The 23,652-nt window shown below is 38.0% G+C and overlaps 1 protein-coding gene across 10 annotated transcripts; it reads left to right on the top strand.

Annotated features, from left to right (window-relative positions):
* The first annotated feature begins 266 nt into the window (after positions 1-266).
* On the top strand, positions 267-22,120 carry LOC103705811 (DNAse I-like superfamily protein). 10 transcript variants are annotated; one of them, XM_089927450.1, is made up of 16 exons: positions 267-1,011; positions 1,917-2,405; positions 2,537-2,575; positions 2,675-2,745; positions 7,157-9,227; positions 10,331-10,430; positions 11,109-11,186; positions 11,507-11,743; positions 13,465-18,895; positions 19,001-19,164; positions 19,334-19,441; positions 19,560-19,899; positions 20,070-20,254; positions 20,852-20,960; positions 21,035-21,186; positions 21,273-22,120. In XM_089927450.1, exons 9-16 carry the CDS (start codon positions 18,869-18,871, stop codon positions 21,505-21,507), a joined length of 1,320 nt encoding a protein of 439 aa, XP_089783576.1. In that variant the 5' UTR covers positions 267-1,011; positions 1,917-2,405; positions 2,537-2,575; positions 2,675-2,745; positions 7,157-9,227; positions 10,331-10,430; positions 11,109-11,186; positions 11,507-11,743; positions 13,465-18,868; the 3' UTR covers positions 21,508-22,120. The 10 variants fall into 10 exon arrangements, with proteins under 10 accessions (XP_089783576.1, XP_089783575.1, XP_089783574.1 ...); XM_089927449.1 differs by lacking the exons at positions 1,917-2,405; positions 7,157-9,227; positions 10,331-10,430 and adding an exon at positions 2,406-2,451 and having other exon boundaries at positions 267-398; XM_089927448.1 differs by lacking the exons at positions 7,157-9,227; positions 10,331-10,430 and having other exon boundaries at positions 267-398; positions 2,368-2,451.
* The last annotated feature ends 1,532 nt before the right edge of the window (positions 22,121-23,652 follow it).

Below are 23,652 nucleotides of genomic sequence, written 5' to 3'. Positions count from 1 at the left end.
GGAAGCCTTACTGTGAACGCCGTGCTCAGCCTCGAGCCGAATTGTCACAATCAATCTAAGCACTCCTGACCGTCCAATGGGACTCTGATGTCTTCCACTTCTAGAATTGGGTCCACCACAGCAGCCAATCCAGGACCAATGGCCACATCCACCTCTCCCGTGTCTCAGCGCCGCGCGACGCCACGTGTCTCCTTCACCGCCGCTAATTCAAGATCAACACGAGAGGGACAACGCCCCCAAAAGAGGAATCCCCACATAGACGTGGACATGAGCTCACGAACAGAATCGTAGTTTCTACATCACTCCCAAGAACAGAATCGTAGTTTCTACGTCACCCTTTCTCCGCGGAGGGAGAGAAGAGAAAAACGAGCCAAAAACGAGGCTTTCCAATTCCTAAGGTCCCTAACCCTAATTCCTATCCATTCCCCCCAATTTTAGCATCTCCGTTCCCTCAGTTCTTCGATTTTATCCGTAAATCGTCAAATTCTTTGAATATTATTGCATTTCTCCAACTTTTTGGAGGAAGAAACTCGATTATCTTTTTTGCATAAAGATTCTATTTTTTCCATTTTTTTACCTTTATATGTTCCCAAGATCCGTCCGGGATCGACGACGGCGGCGGCGCCAGAGGCGGTGCTGCTGACGTCGGGGGTCAGCGGGCGGGTGAACGCCGTCCTCTCCCTCCGCGTCCTCCGGCGCCTCCTATTCCTCCTCCCCGCTTTCCTCCTCTTCATCCTCCGGTGGCAGCCGAGGTCGCCGCCATGCCTGGGCCCTGCGGCAGGGGCTCACCGACGGGAGGAAAGTAGGAAGGGCGGGGCGGGAGCGGTGGTGGTAAGGGTGCCGGCAGCGATGGTGCCGCGGAGGCAGAGGGAGCAGGAGGCGGCGGCGAGGCGCGCGGCCGCGGTCCGGGGGGTGGTGGCGGCGAGGGAGGAGGGGAGGACAGAGAGAGAGAGGGATTTCTCATTGTTTGCTCTTCACCCAGTCGTGGACTCCTGTCACCGGCAAGACCAAGTATGCGGAACCCTTACCCCTGTTGTCCCTATTTTCATATTAATGATTTTAAAATCGTCTATTTTCTAGAGTTAAAAATCCAACAAATTTGTGGATATTTTTCGTCATTATGGTCTTTCTTATGTTATGAATATTTGGTTGCTGAATGCTGTAGAAGAAACTATATACAACAGTGGCGGCTTGGCCAAGCACGTGTTTAGAAAGGCTAATGGGCTGCGGACTAAGTGGCCTCTGGGGAGAGAGATGCCTAAAATGCTCCATGATTTATTGTTTTCTGATTTTCTGGGATGTAACACATACTGAAATTATAAGAATTATCCGTTTTAGCAAAAAAAAAAACTATATAAGGCAAGAAATTAAGATTTTTTAAAATATTATTATTTATATTCTTCTACTATAATTTGGAAAATACACGACCACTGTCGATGCACTCCCCCGTGTCCAGTTTTTATGGCAAGAGATACAAGGGTGCATGTATTCGTATTCCAAAAGGGCATGCTTTATTGAATTTTTATTTTATATATTCTTGGGTTGGTATGGGTTTTTTCTCGTCATAGGACAGGCATAGTTATCTTTCTTTTTTCTTTTTTTTTTGTTGGTAAACTTCTAAATATTTAAAAGAAATACTTACAAGAGAGATATTGTGGGAAAACATTGGAAAAAAAAAACTTGATCAGTTGGAAGGTTCTTTTTCCCTCCCTTTTTGGTGTAAGAATTGCAAACTGGATGGCTTTCTGTGATGTGGTAAGCTCACCTATGGTTTACTTCCCCATGCTGGCTTCTATCTTTTCTCCTCGGAAGGTTTGTGCTCCAATGTAGATGAGATTGCCAAAGAATTCTTTCAATCTGTTGCGTTATCTCTTATTTTGAAAAGGATGTGTTACCTCAGTGCCATTTTGTTGCAGATCGGTTTTTGCATGCATGTGTGTAGCTTTAGCAGGGAATAAAACGCTAGGCAAGATTTTTTTCTTGGGGTTAATTTTCAACTTGCAACATCTAAGAACTAACTGAGCAGGTGACTTACTTAAAATGTTTGATTTCAACCCTTTTTGTCACAAGAATGTTTTTTTTTTCTGCATATTATATGCATCTGGCTTCCAAGTTCTTCTTGTAGTTGCAACTTAGATTATTCTAGAATATCATATGTTGTTAGTTTGGAAGAGAATGCCCGGAGATACTTTTCTTTGATTTATTTTTTTCTCATTATCTGGTATTTAGATCGCTACTTTATTGCTGAATGATTTTTGATGTATTCTTCTCCGTAGAACAAATTGTAAGCTTCTAAGAGCACCTAGATAATAGATTGTTGCCTTACTAAGATTTATGAATGATGTCTTTGTGCTTCTTGATCTGCAGGGTTCCTTTTTATTTATACCTTACCTGATTTTGGCCAGGTCCGATAGTGTGCCTATAAATTCACATGGGCATCCCAATTAAAGTGTAGTGAGATATTCTGTAATCAGATAGAGCTTAATTCTTCAGTCCTTTTCATTGAAGGCATCTATTGTATGTAAATATTATACAGGGGCCTGCTTGTTCTTATGCATGATCTGAACGAACAATGGTATGTTAATTTGTGCTTCTATTGAAGCTTGATTTCTTACTTAAGATGCTAATTTAGAAATATAACTGCTGCTTATAGTTCCCATGCTATTTTCAACAGTGGCAGATATGATCATTTTGCAAAGAAGCTGAATGATGATGGTCTTAAAGTGTATGCCATGGATTGGATTGGTGAGTACTTGTACTGTCTTTTATGATTAGCAAGTCAGTTCATCTAAAGTTCATTTTTTGGAGGTTGCATACTTCTATAATTGTACATATCAGTGTTAATTGAGAATATATAGCAGCTGCGTATTCATCACATTTCACTCGTTGGTAGCATGTGATATTGGATATCCTTACTTTATTTTGCAGACAAGTTGGAGACAGAACCACAACTAGAATTTTAATATTCTGATAGCTATTATGACAGGTGTAATCATTGACTAAGAAAACTGATTTGTTGATGAACATATGTCTATCTTCTGCTTATCTATTTAAAGAATCTTACCTTTGTTGTAGAAAGTGAATTTGAATGCTTGAACAAGGCTTGAACAAGCAAAATTGCTTCTTGAGGGAATCGGAATGGATTTTTGGGTACTTCCGTTGGTAACATAACACCTATAAATGAAAGTTTAAATGGAAAATTGGTTTAGTTGGGATGTAATTGAACAGATGTAATTTTCATCTTGTGGAATGATGGATCTAAAGATTCAACAGATATCCTGAGGTCCTCTAGGATTGCAAATTTGTGATACTAGAATAATGAAGCGGCAAGAAATATAGTGGATCGAGAATGAACAGTGGGCTGTGTTCTTTCGTTTGTGGATTCCATATGTGACCTCCTATTAAAGTCTTTATAATGCCCTCTTGTTTTATCTAATGTTCTTTAGGTAGTTTGTTGCCTTGTTCATATTTGTTGGACTTAAATTTCTATTTGATTAAACATAAATTGTTTATTCTAAGAGATTGCATTATATGTGTATATGGTTTTGTATATATTATATGGTTTATAATACTTAAAATATTTGATATTCTATCTTTTGCGGTCATAGCAGTACTAGATTACTAGATCCCATCAAAACTCCACAATTAAGAGCTTGTTTGGATGATTGGGCTGAAAATCCTATTGGATTCGTGGATTGGGCCAGTAAAACTAACAAAATCATAGGATTACAGGCCAGGCTAGGCCTATATTCATAAGTTTCCAAGAATAACTTTGGAGTGGGCCAACCCGAATCCTATAGGAAGGGGAAAAAAAGACCTTAGAGGCTAGGCCTATATCCATATGTACCCAGGAATAGCTTTGTAATGGGCCGGCCCGAATCCTATAAGAAGAAAAAACAAGACCTCGCTCCAAAGCTATTCCTGGGTACTTATAAATATAGGCCTAGCCCAATCCCATGATTTTGCTAATTATACTGACCCAATCCACGAATCCAATATAGTTTTCAGCCAATCATCCAAACAAGCCCTAAGTGTGCTTAGGTAAGAGTAGTACTAGGATTATCGGTGCACTATGATATCATACGGTTATACACCTTCTGTTTCTCTTAATGTATTAAAAATATGACCAAAGGGACAATATTAATAACAATCAGCCTTGGAGACCTCTTTGATGATGTTAAAGTAGAAAGAAACTTAATCATCACCTACAAAGCCCACAAGAAAAATACTTTTATAAAGAAGTTATGTGTTAAGTCTAATTTACATTGTTGTCCCTTTGCCTACTAGCTTAAGTTTTTGAATTTGATCAGTTAGGTAGCATGGTATTAGAGCTCAGTTTTGTTGAAGGTCATGAGTTTGAATCCCCGACACATTGTTATCTATTATCTTGATTCTAGTATGCCTTGACTTAGTTATCCCTACGCATGTGTGGCTCAAGCCACATGTGAGGTTGATGTTAAGTCTGATAGACATTGTTGACCTTTTCCAGTTAGATTAAGCTTGTGGAATTAACATTATGCAAGAAACATGTGGCAAAAACCTATGTGTAAAAAAAAAAATCTTGATAGGACAGGACAAAATGGGGCATGGAGACCAAACAAGAGAAAAGGGATATCATGCAAGAAAATCAGAAAAATGCTTCAGACTGAGGGACCTGAAGAGGCCAGAGAGAGGTCCAAGGGGGAGAATAATGATTCATTTGGGTCTGATGAAAGTGTTCAAATAATTACTGAAAACAGTGCTTCTAGCTGCCACTATGAGCGTGGAATGCTTTCATAGTGGCTCAGGACACGGCTACAAGGTTTGTAGAATCTTCAACTGGCAAAAATTTTCTTATAGTTGTTTCTATTCCCAAGCATCACTGGACAGTGATAATGCGAACCCAGTAACTGGTTAAGCATATCACATCGCAAATATTGATGACTGCAAACTCTTAGTTCTATGTTGTTTTGGTGATTAGACAGTGAGCATGAGTTCATCATCTGTGAAACACAGCATAGCCACATATTATGAAACAAAAATCAACTGGTGATTTTCTACTGTCAGCTGGATGCCTGTGTTGGCAAAATGTAACTATGATGAGATGGATCCATCTGCAAGACCAACATTAAATGGCATGACTGGATGACTTGATATAAAATGGAGTTAGATTAGTGATGAGCAGATGTTTCAAGGCACATTTGGCAAAGTTGTAGCAAGCAGTTTAGGAGGATAATTTCCATCTGTGATGGGATGAAACTTGGGGAGCAAGTGAGCAAGCTTGAAAGGGTTGCAATCATTCAGTGAAACCCACTTAAGAGGCATCAGTTCTACATATGCAATCACAATAGGTTGTAGCTCCCACAGGTATTTTATGAAAACAATACACATTCAAGATTGTGTAATTAGAAAATTACAAGAACACAAACCAGATATTATGAGTAGCATAAGTTGAGCATTTTGATGTTTCTTCTGGGTTGACGTGCCTTAATCTGCTAATTGCATATCTCATCTAATGCCTGTTCAGGTTATCAGATCAAAGAATGATTTTACTATTGATAATTTTGGTTAACTGATATCTACTTGGCATCAACCCTTTGCGAATTGGTCTCTAGTAAAGGCAAGAGGGCCTGCTAGAAAACTTGTGAGGCTATTTGATAGGATGGGTTGTAATCAGTTAGGCTTTATAGTCTAGTTAAAGGTTACATGAAACTTGGGGGAAGTCCTCATTTTTGTGGTGCCATAGGTGGATCCTCTAGTGTCTTAAATGAATGTTAACTGAAGATTGTGGGTATGAAATGTAATGAATATTGCGAAAAGAATGTTACATAGCATGCTTGCTTTTATGTTAACTGTGCATTTTTTGCCCATTGGTCAGGGAACTGTAACAGTACCATGTTTGAAACTAAATTTCTTTGGAAAAGGATTTTAGATTTATTCCCCAAAAAACCATGCATGAATTCTATATTTAGCTACAGATTTTGTAAGTTTGGATTTATTCTACCAATAGATCATAATTGCTTTTGTGGTTTGCACATCAGTATATAAAACTGCTTCTTGGCTATAGCGTTAACTCTAGGTATGCCAGTTTTTAAACTGAAATGTACTTATGACAATGAAGGCTAGTGAAAGTCAAACCATGCCACAGAACAAGCATATATACCTGCTTTGCTAATATTGTACTTGTATCTATTTGACAAAACTTGTTCAGTTTGGTGGTTGGAGAGTAACAGAGTGAATTATTGTTGAGAATACTGTTCATTGGTTTGAATGATTCTTGTTGTGTGAAGGCGATGTAAAAGGTGTATTTGGTTTAACCTGTGTAAGGTTGGAGAGAAGTTTAGTTAGAGTTAGCATTGATAACTGCCAATGTCTAGGAAGATTATGTGACTGAACCTTATAGAAGGGTAGGCATTAGTAGTTTAATTTATTTTTTGTATTATTTTTCCAAAGAAAAGATAGATTTTTTTAGATTGTACGATACATGAATTTTGGGATAGGCTGCTCATATGAGGCAACAGTAAAGTTTCAGCTCATTGGAGAATGTCAGAAATCAATGGAAATCATTTGTTGTGTGAAAACAATTTTAATGTGCAATTCTTTATTTTTTTAATGTTCTTATACCTTATTCATGCTTTTACTGATTGATGAATTTTTCAGGTCTCTTTTTAATTTAATACACTGGATATATCTTCTGGGCAACTGTGTCTTATCAAAATTTTTAGCTTTTTGAAACTCAAAACCCGACTTGGATCTGATGTGTTCCAGGGTCTGGGATGACTTGGTACTCTTGCTTGTGAGATATATATTGATTAACTTTAAGGATTTTTCGATTCGGTTTTTCAGGTTTCTGATGAAACATAACACCCTAAGACTTGGCTCAAGATTGGCTATAATCTTGATTGAGGCAAGTCAAGCCAGCTAGTTTAAGTACTCAATTAAGTTTTTAACACTGCTAACTTTTAAATAACTGGACTCTTGTTCACTTCTCATGTCTTTTAGACTAGAAGAGCAAAATATATGTACATGCATTTACTAGTTGTTCATGCCCCTTATATCCATGCTTTTTCTTTGGACATTCAACAGGTGGTCTATGATAATGATTATTCCTTGAAAATATATATTATAGGCTTTGCATTTACTTGGAAGTTTTTTCCTCTTTCATGAATATTTGAAGGCATTACTTGACCCAAAGATTGAAGCCTGTGTTGGAGATGTGGTATTGACATCACCAGCTATACCTGTTCAGCCCTCTCACCCAGTTGTCTCAGTGAGGATATGGCCTTTTCTTTGCTGTTTTAACACATTTAAGAAAGAAAATTGCAGTGTTCAAAGAATACATTACTTTGCACTTTGCATAAGTGGCATCAGGATCCAGGATGGCTATTTGTGTGTTGCATAGTAACAGATGGTTTCTTTGTTGCCAGAAAGCTGTAACCTAATGTTAGTGGAACCCTATTAGGCTATTACCTATGCTATATGGGCATCATACCATTGTATGATGAAGTTCTGGATGCAATTGTCCTCTTTAACGATGCTAATTTCAGCATCATTTGATTTTTCACTGATTTCTGTGATACAACGATCTCCTCTTTCGAACAACTAGAAAATCTAGTTTTAGGATACTCATTGTTGATATAGTGAAAATGCAATGATTTTTGGCTTTCTTAATCTTGTCATTATTAAACTAAACGTAATCAAGTGGATAAACTTTATTTATATCTATCTATAATACATTATAAAAAGGGAATTCTGAATTTGAGGAATATTTCCTTTTAATTTTATTAATCATTTTTCACCCCAAAATGCCCTCGACTGATACTTAAATACTACAAAATATTGACTGGGGGCACCTTCCCTCCTGTTTAAGATGGCAATGATTTTTTTTTCAGTAAAACCACAACAAAAATTTTACTTTCTGTTTGCTAAAAATTTTCACCTATAACTTTTATTCTCTTCTCCAATCAAATGTGAAATTGGGTTTGGATAATTCCAATCAAGAAGGTGATTGGGAAATTTCAAATCTATTTAAGATTCTAGGAGAGCTTTCCTGTTTAATATGTAGTCTTCAGAAAAAGGTATTGATATAACAATGGAAGCAATGATGCACATAGTCAATACTTTTGGTATTTTAGACTTAACAGTTAAGGACATTTTGTGAAGAAAAATGTGACAAATATAATAATAATAGAATAGTCCTATGTTTTGAAAACTGCTTTTGATTTTAAGGAATATTCCCTTCTGATTTTGTATCACTTTTTCTCCCAAAATGCTGTCCATTTCACACTAGAATACCTAAATTATATTGACCTTGGGTGCCTCTCCCTGATGTGAAAAGGCTTCTTTTCTAACAATCCTCATCAAGAAATTTACTTTCTTTATTTTCAACAATCTCACTTATAACTTTTCTTTTTTTTATTAAATTTAAAATTGAATTGAACAATCTTAAAGTCCAAGACTATTTATGATTCTAGGAGATCTTTGTTGTTTACGATTATTTTTCTTAAAAAAATTAATTTAGAGTTACCAATCTTGATTGCAAGTTGAGATGTGCAACTAAATAATCCAAGTTGAAACACTGCTGATGATCTGAAAGACACTGTTTAACAGCTATAGTCTGCATAATCAAAACCTACCCAAAGAGAATATCAATTTTGGGACGCTATCATTTATGCAAAAACCTGTGGACGAGTTTTTAAGACCAATTACAGAATCTTCAGAATTTTATGGTCAGCCATTGTGATGTAGCGTCTTGCTTAGAATTATTTCGAGAATATGATTAGGTTATATGTTCAGTTGGCAACAAAAGCAAATAAGCAATCTGATGTGCTTTTCCGGTTGATGAGAGATGATTTAGCATTATAAGCCTAGGTTGGAAAGGTTTGCTGCTTTTCTAAGGTCATATTGAACCACTAAATGTGTGAGACCCAGAAAAAAAAAAGGGGTTGACGGGCCGGCCCGAAAAGACCGGGCCCATCCCCCTTATTACGATCGTGCCCTAGGCACGATCGTGGAAGAAGGGAGTTGCAGGGGGGGCGGCGTGAGTTGGTTCGCCGGAGGAGACCGAGCGCCAGAGAGGGGACCGGGCGCCGAGATCCGGCCGGCCACGGAGGAAGTTTCCTTCGGTGAAGACCTCCCACAAATCGGGTGAAGAAGTTTGGGATCCGAGGGTTTTGGTCCGAGCTCGCTCAAGGTTCCCCCACCGATTTCTCGCTGGAAGGGTCGCCAGAACACCCCGTCGGACCGAGGTAAGCGTGGCTCCTTTCCTTGTACTTCATTTGCTAGGATTAGGGCCTTGTTGGTGGGGATTTGGCCGGTGAGATCATCGGAGAAGGGTCCGAAACAGGGTACCTCTGTTTCGGCTCCTCTCTTCCGGATTCCGCCGCCGCCGGCCGCCGGGTTGGCCGGGATTCATGGCAGATGGGGTGGATCGGGTTTGTGTGGAGATTGGTGATGGATTTCTAGGGTTTGTTGGGAATGGGGATTGGTGGACCAAGGGCTTCCCTCGTGGTTCCACCTTCTTCTCTCCCTCTCGCGTCGGTTGGCCACCGGCGGCGACGACGGCGGGGGGGAGGCCACTGGGGTTGCTGTCGGGTGGGGGGCGAGCCACTGTTATGATGGTTTCGGTGGATGATTGGAGGAGGGGAAGAGTGGTCTTCGGCTGATGATGGAGGGGGGGGGACCCCTTTGCTGGTTCTTGGGAGGAAGAAGAAGAAAAGAAGATCTCTTCTTCTCCCTTTCTCTTGGCTGGCCACCATCGCCGGCAACTGAAAAAGTGGCGGCCGGCGATGGTTCGGCCAGTAGTGGCCGAGATGCCGTCGGGTGGGGGGCCGAGCCACCATCTCGGTGGTTTTTCTGTTGATGATGGAGGAGGGGGAAGGGAGGAAAAAAGGATTCTTTGCCGGTTCTTGGGAGGAAGAAGAAGAAGAGATCTCTTTCCCTTGGCCGGTCACCATCGCCGGCGACTACAACAGCGGCGGCCGGCGATGGTTCGGCCAGTAGTGTTGTCGGGTTGGGGAAGAAGAGGGCACAGCCACCATGGCTGTTGCCCTTGGATCAAAAAGATTTAAGGGAGGGAGATGTATTCCCAACCATGAAGAGAGAGGAATCATCCCTTTCTCTTGGTCTCTTCACCGGGACCGACCATCGTCGCCGGCGTGGCTGCGGCCACGGCTGGCGACGACATAGGCCGGTAGTACAAGGTGGGAGTCGGGCCACCCCGACTGCCCTAGATCTGGAGGGATAGAAATGTTTGGGGACCTGGTGATGGACCTCATAGTGGATGTGAATTATGGTTTAGAATATTTAAATATTAAATAATTTAGTTTGTGATTTATAATTGATGTTGTAGGGGAAGAGTCAGCGGTGCCAGGAGATTTTGATCAGGGGACTCAGCACCCCAGCGCGTAGGTTGTGATTCGGATCCGTGATTGAGTCAGTCTACATTTTCTGTAAGAATCCCTACATGTGAGCACCTCTATGCATATATTTGATTTATCGTTGGATTTATTTTATAATTATGTTGTTATTGTTTTATGAGCTGATATGATACCTATGAGGCGTGCATTTTGTTTATTATGAAAATATTGAAATAAATTCATTTGGGAAGAAATAGCATATTTTTTGAGAATTTATGAAAATATGTAATGTGATGGAAATGTGATTAAATATGTAAAACTAGACATGTAAAATGGGTTGGACTAATCTTGTCATGAGATAGCCTCTACGAGCTTATGCGTAGGATAGCTGCCACGAGCTGATGCGTGGGATAGCCTCTACGAGCTTATGCGTAGGATAGCCTCCACGGGCTTACGCGTGGGATAGCTGCCACGAGCTTATGCGTGGGATTTGTGCAGTCTTGGACTGGGACATAATCTTGGTTAGTCCAAAGCCAGAAGTGATAAATTTTTAAAACTTGAGAATCAGAGTAATACGTGAATGGATCACATAATGTGAAAAAGGATTTATGTATATGAAATGGTTATATATACTTGTTGTTTGTTGAGCCTTTGAAATGATGAAATGACATTTATTTGATGCTTTGATTATTTTATTATTTTTACTGTGTGTGGCTGTTGAGATTTTTACTGGGCTGGAAAAGCTCATACCATACTTACTTTCTTTTTCAGAGGCACTGGATTCGTAGAATCTGTCGGATGGGACAAGAAGTGAGATCGATCTGGAGTCAGACTACCAGATAGTTAGAAGTAACTTATCTTTTATTAATGGACATTTGAAATTATGTAATAAATCAGTACATTTTAGTTGGATTTGATTGAATTACATTAATCTTTAATTTTGGCATTTTTGGGAATATTGTACCTTGTTAGGCCTTACATGATCTCTAGGGTTTTACTTTAGGGATTATGTGGCCGTGTCACGTGGTCGATCCGAGTGATGGGTTTGGGGCGTGACAAAATGATAATTGATAACTTTAGTTTTCATAGCTTAATGCTGCTCAGGTCTACCTTTATATGTTTAGTTCTTTATTTTCAGCTTAATTTACTATATCATTTGTCTTAAGCAGTTAAACTACCTGCAAATGAGTAGTTAGCAGTGGTGCTGTAAAGGGCATTGGAGATTAAACATTTCTTTGTTCAAAAACCATGGCCCAGCAAGCAAGGACATAGAAGCAACCAACTATCCGTGTCACATCAATCTGGTGGCAAGCAAGAGAAGACATGCATTGAGAAGTTTGTGAATAATTCAGCCCACAGATTGAACTTATTAAGCTACAATTTTTATTCTCTGTCATTTCAGCAAGGTACAGTTTTCAAATAATTTTCCCCGAGTTGCTTAACTGTGACTAGGTTCATGTTTTTGTTTGTAGTTTGAGACTTCTATTATATCATTACCATGGCATGGTTAGATCCAATAATAACGTCAATTACACCCGGACTACTTAGGATGGTTTATGCTGTTTCTCAGGGGGTATTGGTGCTGATTTATATTTTGCATATAATTTCAAACAATGATAGGCCATTTTAAATTGTTAAGATCAACATACTAGAATCTAGTCTTGTAATGATTCCTCCATGCTAGGTTGGGTTTTGGATAAGTTTGTTTGCAGGCTGTATTTAATTTGGTATAAGAGATAAAGTTGTTATTCTGGTACAAGAAAATCTGGAACATGGAGCAAGAGAACATAATGGACAAGCCTTCAATTCTTATTTCTTCTTGAACTTGACTGTGTTTGATTCCCTATTTATAGGCCTCATAAGAAGATTTACATGATCTATTTCACAAAATCTTGGAATAATTAATTGAAACTTATGTTTAGGACATAGCCCTACATTTTCATGATAAATTATAAGATCTTGTTAACTATTTTGTGGATCGTAATATGTGCATGGAACGAAGTTTTCTTCACATAACTCAGGTGAGGATTTCACTTGACATATAAAGAGGCACAGAGGTGAACGCCCAATCTCAACACTGTGCCATGGGCTATCTTAAATTGTTTTGTACTTTCTTTTTTTTCATGAACAAAATTTCTTGGTACTTTTCTTTTATTTAAATTGGTTAATATTCACTTTTTCTCTTTCATCTAAATTAATTAATATAGTTCCATTGAATATTTTTCCATCATGGCCTTCTTATAAATAATGTTGATGACGATCATAAAGAAAATGAATTGAATTGTGTGATTGTGTGACCCGAAACAGATGGGAAGTTTTGTCAACTATTGTGTGATTAAGAATCTCATTCAATTGTCTCTCAAATGTAGTTGCCAAGGGAACAATTGACCCATGATGTGATATCCAAAGTTTAATATCCTTCTCTTTTGAATGTTAGCTAACAACCCTACGTTTAGTGGCCTCTTTTTTAAGTTCAGAGCCCCTCTTTATCATAATTTACATGAAATCATTTAAAATTATATGAACTCAAGAGCCTAAATTTATAAATTATAACCTTCAATAAAGAATCATCAGTTAATAAAATAATCACAAGTGGCCTACCTTGTGACCTATAAAATTATCAATTATTACGTCCGGCATTGTCACTCCATGTTGTGGGGTTCAACCAACTTTATCTCTGTCCTATCTGCTAGTAGTAATAAGGGAGGTGCTTGAAAGCGAAGCACTAAATTTAGTGTTTGAGCCACACTGAAAAACTATACTAAAGTTCACCAAGCTTTGGTTATTGCATGGCATGTCTTGTTCTCAAACAATTATTTTATCTATTGATGAAGATGAGTAATTTTGGCAGGCCAATAGATACAATCCTAATGAATAACAGCATCAGCATGTACTACTGCCATTGCCACGTACTACATATTAGACCACCTATGGTGCAATAATTCTGACTTCTGGTGTTCAATATGCATTTCATGCCACAAGAATAATAGTAACATGTTAAGTTAATGAAATTTGTAAGATTTGCTCAAACCTCGCATTTCATCATCATTTTCATTCATTTCTTATAACAATTGTGGTTATTAGTTACATTGTAATTAGTATTTTTCATTTCGCATCATAAATTCAGATGAACGCGATATACCAAGACAACAGACTCTGTTAGCTATATATACTGAGTATTACAGAAGGGAATCAGTTGCCAGGCTCCTACCACTGAACAGAGTAGTGCAAATCCAATACACACTTCTCTCGTGGTGCAAACCCAATACCTAATCTGGTCATTGTTTACTGGCCTTTCCAAGATTCTTACATGCCATATGCTTGAAAGATGATAAGAAGCCAAAAGCAAGTTAGTTATGTTTTGTTATTATAGAAAACTACAACTTATGAAATGCATGGATTATTTTTTTCATCTCCTTCACATCACAGCTCAATGAATGCTTCCCCAGTTGTGTTGGCTCAGAGTTTTAAAAAACTTATCAGGCAGCTCAAAAAAAATTCCAACTTGTCCTATAAATGAATTTCCTTAGTGTCTTCTTCTCTCTCTCCTTTTTTATGTATTTATAGCTGGGAGGGTCAATATCCCTTGAACAGTTTGAATGCGTAAGGTTACACTCTGACTTCTCTAACTCTAACAACGCATTGTCCTGCCTATCTAGTTATAAGAGAAGATTAGATTACAGGTGATCATTTTAGATCATGAGAAGTGCCGACAATCTCCCTAGTCCCAAGTAAATGTTGATTAGATGGCTTGATCAAAACTGGCTGATCGATCTGTTATATTATAATTGGTAACGCAAGAAACGGAGGAGTGATTTCACCTGATAAGAAGAGCCCAATGAGTGATGATTATTACATCAAAATAGTTTAAATCAATATTCCATAGTGGGATTCAATAAAATAGAGCATGCCAAAGCAGTTTCGACCACGAATGAAGTACCTCGATTTTGACAGGTGCTCAAATAGTGTTGAATGTTCATTTCTCTTTTGACTGAATGGGAAACAATTGCCATCCGGATTGTCTTATTGATGGGAGAAGTTATGTTGGATGTTCATTTCATAAGCCATTTCACTCCAAATTAAGAGCATTTTTTTCTATATATCAGAAAGCTTTGTTTATAACCTGATTTGGATAGAATGTGAACTATAAATGCGTTAGTTAAAAAGGAGCACCTCAGCGCTCCGTATGATTTCCACGAATTGATGGAACCACATACGATGTCTCAATTCCTTAGAAGGTACAGTATGAAACTTTAATCCTTAAAATACTCAGTTTTGGTGTATTTTGTCTCTGAAAAATGAACTCTCTTCCCTTTTTTTGGAGGAAATACAAAATGTATTACTATAAAATGAACTATCATGTAATAAAATTTATTACCCAATGGTTAGCAGTTTCTAGTGGGATTGGATCAGAGCCTTTATCCACATTGTCACTAACAACTTGTTATTAAACTAAAACTTAAAGAACACTCTTACTTATGCATAAAATAAATAGAGAGGATCCATTATCAGTCCTTTTTTTAGGAATATTCAATTATTAGATGTTTGAACTCAAAAGAAGCAGCAGCATAGTCTTTTCTTAGCAACATTATTAGATCAGAAGGAAAGTTAATGAACAACTATTTTTATGAAAAAATTGAAGAACATGACCATATTGGCTCGAAGATCTGCAACTTGTTATTAAACTATAATGATGTAAGTGGAAAAATAATTAGGACAATCTACATAGTGCTTACTTTAATCTTGATTGAATAGATATTAAGATATCTAAAGGGTCATTTTCGATTAACATCTGGCTTCCATTCGTTCAAAAATCAAGTTTGCATGGATCGTGGAATAAAATAGAACATCAAATGGGAGCAGAGTCTGTAATAGAAATTCTTATATATGAAATAAGAAAACTTTGATTACGTAGCCTCCATTAGTTCTTCTGTATCATGTTCCCTTTGGAATCATAATATAGTCATATAGATCACCAAGCTATTTATATGCTCAAGTGATTGCACACAACAACATGATAGGCCCATCTCATTAGACACCAGCCATGTGTTTCCTCGTGACTTGATTGGATTGCTAATTTTATCACTAATATCGCAAACGAAAATGGACACTTATTATAGTTCATAAGATTGAGACTTTTGAAATATTGCTTCCACTAATTTCAGAAGTCATCACAAAGAAAATTACCATTTTCCGTTGAACTTATCGATTCTTCACAAAAATTCATGCTTCGCAGATAGTAAAAATTCTCAGTATAGAAATGCACAAACCTACAGAAGGTGAATGTTCAAGAAAATATCTAGGGAACATATCAGTTCACAACATTTTGTTCTTTCATTGCTACATCTCAAGTTTTCCTCCAAAAGGTGGCGAAAACAATAAAGAAGCACGACAATAATCCCTGATATATGATTATAAAACAAAAACTATAAATTATATGAAGATGATTGATGTTTGCTAGAGCAATTAGTTTAGAATAGGAAATGTATGGATAACAATTATTGCAGTTTCTAATTTAACTTTGGCTCGCAGAGCCAATGGTTTTATCTTATTGTCTGGTGGGCTATGACATGGTCTTGCGTCAAATGAGGAATACATGACCTTCTGAAAAGATATTTGAATGTCGATAATTTGTTCAGATATGCACCTGCTCTTCTTCATCCTCACCACAATATACACCATCTTTGTTATTTCAAATTATATTTTTGCAGTAATAGCTTCAAGCAGGAGAATTATGCTTGAATGTGTGGTCATGTGATTTTTTTCTAAGTCCTACAAAATTTTACTATGAAATGGTGAACTTGCTCTTCTGTTTGTTAAACTTAATGAGCGGATTTGAAAATTTCTAGGTTCCGGTTTGCTATAGTTTAAAGAACCGCAAGCCATAGGTTTTCCTTAATGAATCATGCAGCATTGGCTTCAATCTCCTTTCATGGTTTTCCATTTAAAAAGAAACTTGACAATGCCTGGAGCCCTATGGGGCCCACATGCACTCTTTTTTTATTGATGAATTACTGGGGTTCTGAAAAATTTGACCATCTTAGATTAAATCCTTCCTCTAAGCATTCAGGAGATCGATGTGTTGTGATGGGAGAAGACAAGATTAAGAAATAAGAACCAATGGACAGCATCATAGGTCCTTAAAGCCACCATAGTCACTTTGGGAGAAAAGTCAGACTTCAGGGAAAAAGAATGCCAGAAATTCCATTCTCAAGTAAGAAATGAGATAAAAGAAAAAAAAAAGAACTTTAACAAAAAAATAAATAAAAAATGCGGGAAATTCACTAGTTATGGAACACCCAAGGAATCGAAAAAAAGAAAAATAGAATTAAGAGCATGCCGTATTATTTGGCATAAAGCACACACCCATGCATAAGCAAGGGAAGGGTAACAACTAATAAAAGTGAGCAACAATATTGAATAGCAACTTATGAGTAAATCAATATAAACAACAAAGTCATTAAATATTGAACACTACACTTGTTCTAATTCTTCTTTTAGGAATAGCTTGAATTATCTCCGGTGCAATGAGATATTCATGAATAAATAGAGAATATTTATCTAAATTTGAGAGTTTAATATGGGGTACTGTAAGAGGTTAGCTACCTTCTTATTAGAAGTCACTAAAGTATGCTTCCATGAGGTTTCCATTTATTTGTAAAAAAAGGCAGAATTGAGAAAGAGGGGATTGTGTGAGTTCTGCAGGGGGGATGTTCTGGAGGACACTTGGAAATTCATATGATTCCATACTCTGTTTTTGTTTGAGAAAAAAATATGGTTCCGTACATTGAAAAAGGGAAAGTATATGGAGAAAGAAACAGATGAGAATGGAAATCCTAAATGAAACAAGCTCATTGACACACTGGCAATTCAGATTAAAGAAACCTTTTAAGTTCTTTAATAACCATAAGAGATGACGACAAAGTTGGAACTTGGAAGTATTGGACCGTGTCTGATCATCTTAGTTTTCCAAATGAATAATTTACAACCATTAATATAATCACATTGCACCTTGACCTTTTTGGAGTTATATGAGGGTTCTTATTGGATGGTATTAATATAGCGGTGAAACAGCGTTCTTCTAAAGATGCTGGAGCTAAAGATAAGGTCAAGAGGCAATTGGAATTCTTTTATCTTCTGACAGCAATATGCTTAACTTACATGTCTTCTTAAAAGGTAACTTTTGCTCTTCTAGAGAAGGTAGCTTCCAAGAAATTTGGACGCAGTTGAGTCGGAGACATTCAACAATATCGGCTCGGAAGGGATCATGAAAAATCTGGTGTTGATGATGGCAACTATAGGTGAAGATAAATTTTGGTTGTCATATGAAAATATGTGAAAGGAAAAATATATACGTCAAGATTTTGGCTTAAATTGAAACTTATTGAATGGAAGATTTCTGACATATTAACAAAAAGAAAATGGTAACATAATTTTAGTAGAGAAATTTGTAATGAGAGATTTAGAAATGGAAAGAGAAAACCTCTTTTATGAGAATCATTCTCTCTGCACAGAATATGTCTTGCATGAATCACTGAAAAATTGGGGACTTATCCCTGTAAATCAGGTAGATATACCCCCTGATTAGTAGATCAAAATTTCAAGAGATGAAAACTATTCTTATACCTTGAAATCACTGATTAGTCCAAAATATCATGAGTGAACTTTAAAGATAAATATAATATATCTCTTCCTAGAAATTTACCATTATTCATAGCCGGCCATTAAATTTTGCATATTCTTAATAGCAACCATGCTAAGATTTACATCATCAGCATACATAACAGCTTATTGATAGAGAAATGCATTACCACTAAAAATAATCAAGAGAAGATAAGCTAAAGATATGACAGGTTTCTTTGATACTCTAGCCGGTGCTAAACCAAATTTACACTCTGGCAATTGCTGTATTTAGTGCTTCTCCCTTGCATCATAACAGGGCAAAAAAGGATCCAGCTAAAGTAGAATAATCGCTACAAGAATTATGAATGCATTGGCAAGAAATGCTGAATATTTTGCCTATTAATGGCCTAATGACACCCTTGTGAGTTTGGAGTCCAATGAACCATGACAAACATTATTTTTGATCCTTCGGCTGCAAGTAACCCATCTCTCACTTACATCAGAGTGCAGAGTAACCCACACCCTCTTGGCCTCCATAACAAGGAAAGACTCTGGGATCTTGGGTGCTTGTCCTTCCCTATAAGACTTATTTTCACTCTGAAAATATCTTCATTTCCAACCACTTGCAAGATTTTGACATGAATCATCTTCGGCGTCAGAAGAAGCGCTTCCCTTCTCTCTCCCAACTTGCCCAACATCCAATAACTTTTAGTGCTTGAAAGGCTCTGTATGGGGGTCCCACATGGCCCTCCTAAGAACGCCATCCCACCCCCTTTTTATCTATTTATTCCCTTCCTTCCCCCCATTTGTTCCCTTTGTTGTCTTCTCCTCCAACCCCAAAACCCACCACCACCACCACCACCACCACCACCACCCACCCCATCCAACAACCCATCCCAGCTACCACCATGCCTGAAAACCAAAAGCAAGGAGAAGTGAGCTTCTCTCTCTCTCTCTCTCTGTGTGTGTGTGTGTGTGTGTGTGTGTGTGTGTGTGTGGTTGTGTAAGAGCTAAATGTTGAAAAATATTCATATTGTTAGGTCATGTGGCCTAGATTGGTGGCCAACAAGCTGCTTCGAAGGCCGTTGTGCTGCAATTCCTTCGTCATGGACTTCCCGAGCACTGAGATGTTGCTTGAAGTGGCTGGTCTGGATGATCCCATCAGGCCAAAGAGATTGTCTAAAGATCAGACAGACACCCAAAAGTACAAGTGAAATCCAAAAATATTAATTTCATCATTTCTTTACCATCTGACCTTCCTTCACTAGCATTCAGCAGCAATGAGTCATATTAGCTTAGAATTTCTAATCAAAAAAAATATTAGCTTGGAATTATTCTAACATGGATGATTTTTCTCTTCTTTTGTGCTTAAGGCTCTTTGTTAGTACATGGAACGTCGGTGGTATCCCTCCAACCGATGATCTAAATTTGGAGGATTGGTTAGACACAAAGAATAGCTCTTATGACATCTATGTTCTTGGGTAATTTCATTGGTTTCCTCGGTCAAATTTAGCAAGCGCACATTTAGTATCAAGATGATCAAAAACATATATATATATATAGTCCTCATAATATAATGGTGGTTTTCCTCCATCACAGGTTCCAAGAAATTGTGCCGCTTAGTGCCAAAAACATACTCGGCCCAGAAAAGAGTAGAATCTCCATGAAGTGGAACTCACTCATCAGGGCGACATTGAACAACTCTCCCTCCAACGCACAAAGAGGCCAGGATTCCAAGCTAGGGGAGATGCAGAAGGTGTATCCAGTCAAGCAAGGCAGTTCTAAGGAAAGCATTGTGCAAGACTTCCGATGCATTGTAAGCAAGCAGATGGTAGGGATTCTAGTCTCCGTGTGGGTGAGAGGTGATCTCCGACGATATATTCGCCACCCTAGCGTCTCCTGTATTGGTTGTGGCATTATGGGCTGCCTAGGGAACAAGGTATGCGTCATGTTATCTCTTCGATCACTGGGTTTAGAATATTAATGATATTATTGTATGCATATGTAGAATCTTAGATCAGAATGATATAACAAGTTTTCATAGACTTTCAAAAGATTTAGGATCTGGAAATTTGTCTTTAAAACTTAGACTCGAATTTTTGCATGCAGGGTGCAGTGTCGGTAAGGTTTTTCCTGCGTGAAACGAGCTTCTGTTTCGTATGCTGTCATTTGGCTTCTGGAGGAAAAGAAGGGGATGAGGTGCACAGAAATTCAGATGCCATGGAGATATTATCTAGGACAAGCTTTCCTCGTGGCCCTTCTCTTGATTTGCCTCAAAAAATTCTAGATCATGAGTGAGTAGAGATTTGGTGTGGTTTTAGCTAATTTTCATCACCATTATACAAGCTAGGAGGTTTCTTCTTTTTTAAGAACTTTAACCTTCAAGGACTCTCTCTCTCTCTCTCTCTCTCTCTCTCTCTCTCTCTCTCTCTCTCTCTCTCTCTTTCTCTCTCTAGATATCTCGCATGTACATGCGATGCAGAGATTATTTATTGATTCAAATTACTCTTTGTGTGGGCTTTTTGCAATATCTTATTATAAGTACGTGAATAAATTAAGAAAACCAGATGGATCCCACGTCATTTAGGTGGACCAGATCAGCCCCAGATCATGAATGATCCAGAATGAATCGCAAAACTCTTGCTCAAGAGGATAGAATTATACCACTTGGACGTATATCCAAAGTGATAATAGTATCAGAAGCACCGAAACTATTTATAACATTAACGGCAACTACTTTATTATTCATTTGACAATGTTAATCACTTTAATTGCATGTATCTGGATTAATGACCTCTACAAGTTGCATACTTTAAGAAATTCGCAGAACTTTTTTCTTAGAGAGAAAAATGATCACCACCAAAACTTATTTATTTTATCACTCCATGCAGTCGAGTAATCTTGCTTGGAGACTTGAACTATAGAATCTCCTTGCCGGAGGCCAAAACACGAACCATAGTGGAGCAAAAGGAATGGAACATCCTGTTAGAGAAAGATCAGGTGGTAAACAACATCACACTGGAAACTCTATCCTTTTTTCGACAAACAAGTCTCTAAACTCCCAAAACATGCAGTTGAGAGTGGAGGTCTCGGAGGGTCGGGCACTTGAAGGCTGGCATGAGGGCGAGATCTCATTCTCTCCCACATATAAGTACTACCCAAACTCAGATACGTATTATGGGTGCATGCATGGCAAAAAAGGCGAGAAAAGACGAGCTCCAGCATGGTAATTAGTCACCAACTTTCCAAACCAATTACTTGTTGTTGCCGACCTGCTGCTAATTACCAGGGATTAACATGGGGGATCCACAGGTGTGATCGGATTCTATGGCATGGGAAGGGTTTGAAGCAAAACTTATATGATCGATGCGAGTACAGACTATCTGATCACCGGCCTGTGCGAGCACTTTTCTCTGCAGAGGTTGGGGTCCCGACAAGCTGTAATAGCTCCTTAAGAAGCTTGTTCTTGTCAGATAGATTTGATCCAGTCACCAGCCACATCGAATTGTTCTCAAATGAAGACTCCTACACATCGAGCGGCCGGTGATTCACAATTGCATCACTATCTTCAGCCATTGACTCACCAACATATTTTGGAGTTCATGGTGAGGTTTGCTACCATATGAGTAACCCTTTCCTCATATGAGTAACCCTTTCCTCATCCTTCAAGGGAGCTTGGGAAGCTATTTTTAATGCACCTTTCTGGTCTCTTATCAGAGAGGAGACCTCAATCCAGTGTATCTTATTTTTTATGTCAAGGTTTTAAAATTTGTGGAGCAGAGATTATATAGAGTGCTAGTGATTGGCCTGTCTGAATTTTTACTCAAAATTAAACTGGGGGAGAGAGAGAGTGTGTGTTTTCGTCTCTTGGATGGCAAGTTTGCACCGCTTGCATGGATGCCAAAAAGAGATCTAGTCGGGTACGACAGTAGATTGCATGGATTTCAGAGTCTTGTTGATATGCGCGTTTGATTGATTTGATCAGTGATTGATTGATTGATTTGAAGAGGACAAGTTGTCTGGCAGCGCAAGCTATGGAAACGTACTGTAAAGATTGGTTGATGGACTGGACTTGGCGTGGACATGACCTTAAAGAATTACAACTCGGAGGGATCAATCTTTTTCTATCTGGGTGCACTTTTTTCCTCATCTCTGATGCCCTCTTTAATGCCTCATATCTCCCTCAGGCCCAGCAAGTTGGGATCGTTACCATCGAGTGGGGACGTCCTACATCGTATACAACGTTGCATAGGTTCATAAACTACTTTGTTTGATGGCCATCTGCTTTTTGATGGCCAGACTATGGCTATACGGCAACCGGCCGTGCCACGCATGCATGCAGAGGATTCATGCTCATAATTTGGTGGCCTAATTGCTAATCTCTCTCATATCGGCGTGATAACAAATCATCAAATATTTTTGTCAATATATTGATCTGATGTAAAAAGGAGACCGAGTCCTTTAGAAGTTGTTTATCTCAAGTGTATTCAATCATATAAATTTGATATCTCCTAATTTATGCCTAAGCTTGGACTCGTCGGTAATGGATCCCACAATTCAAAGGTGGTAATGGTGGACCAAATGAGACCAAATTGCAATGGTGAATCATGGTGGCTCTATGTTTGTTAGACCAAGAATATGGGTCTATGCAATCTCTCATCATACATGTGTATGTATGAGAAAATCTGCCCAATGTAGCTCTTCAAAAAGAGCTAATGATTAGATAATCGGTGAAGTCACTAGGAATCTAAGAAAGAGATGGCTTTAAATGTAGCAAGGCCACTATTGCAAATGTTTGTTTCTTAGTGGTCCTCTAAGATCCCGATGGACTCAAATCCTGACAAATGACCATGAAGTTCCCATATAATAAATATAAACAACAAAATTAAGTTTGCCTCTCCAATTTAACAAGGGCTAATATGAATTATTCACTTCTTATTTTATTTTAAGGTTTCAACCCTCTGAAATATAATGTCTTAATAATCTTAAAATTTTCATTTTTTTTTGTTTTGATTGTACATTATTATGTAAGATTGCTTGACATGATTTGCTTACCTACAACTTCTTCCATTCTATATTGCCTTAGACAATTGAAATTTTGATTTAGAAGGATCATCAGACTCGATGTGCAATACTTTGGCCACTACGAGTATTTAGGAGGATCACCAAACTCGATGTGGATTACTTTGGCCACTACCAGTATCCAAAAGGATCACGAAACTCGATGTGGAACACTTTGACTACTATGAATATTTGGAAGGATCGCCAAACTCGATGTAGATCACTTTGGCCACTACGAGCGAAGTCAGACAAGATTTAAAAAAAAAAAAAAGATTCGTCATATCGAAAAGCCGAGTTGTAGCTAAACTTTCGAAGGCTATGACTTGGTCATACGATGTCTAATTGACCATTAGACCCCAAAACAGACTGTTCAAACTGAAATTTTTTTTTTTGGGCTAAGATTTTGACCGGACGTAGCTCTCTATACAAAAAAAATCAAGCGAAGTGATAGACGAGAGAGTTAATGTAGAAATCGAGATCTATTTCCTCGAGATTTTTAATTTTTTTACTAGAAATATCCATTTTAAGAAAAAAAATTCTGCTAGAATTAGAAAGAAAAATCTAACCCAAATTATTTTAGGACGGACTTCACATTATAAATAGAGGTTATGTACTTTATTTTTTTGAAGAA

The sequence above is a fragment of the Phoenix dactylifera genome, chromosome 15 (assembly GCF_051530095.1).
Source record: "Phoenix dactylifera cultivar Ajwa chromosome 15, Ajwa_hap1_PhDact_Kaust_v1.1, whole genome shotgun sequence".
Classification (NCBI taxonomy): domain Eukaryota; kingdom Viridiplantae; phylum Streptophyta; class Magnoliopsida; order Arecales; family Arecaceae; genus Phoenix; species Phoenix dactylifera.
The sequence above is the reverse complement of the archived record's forward strand: the minus strand, read 5'-3'. Positions and strand labels throughout refer to the sequence as shown.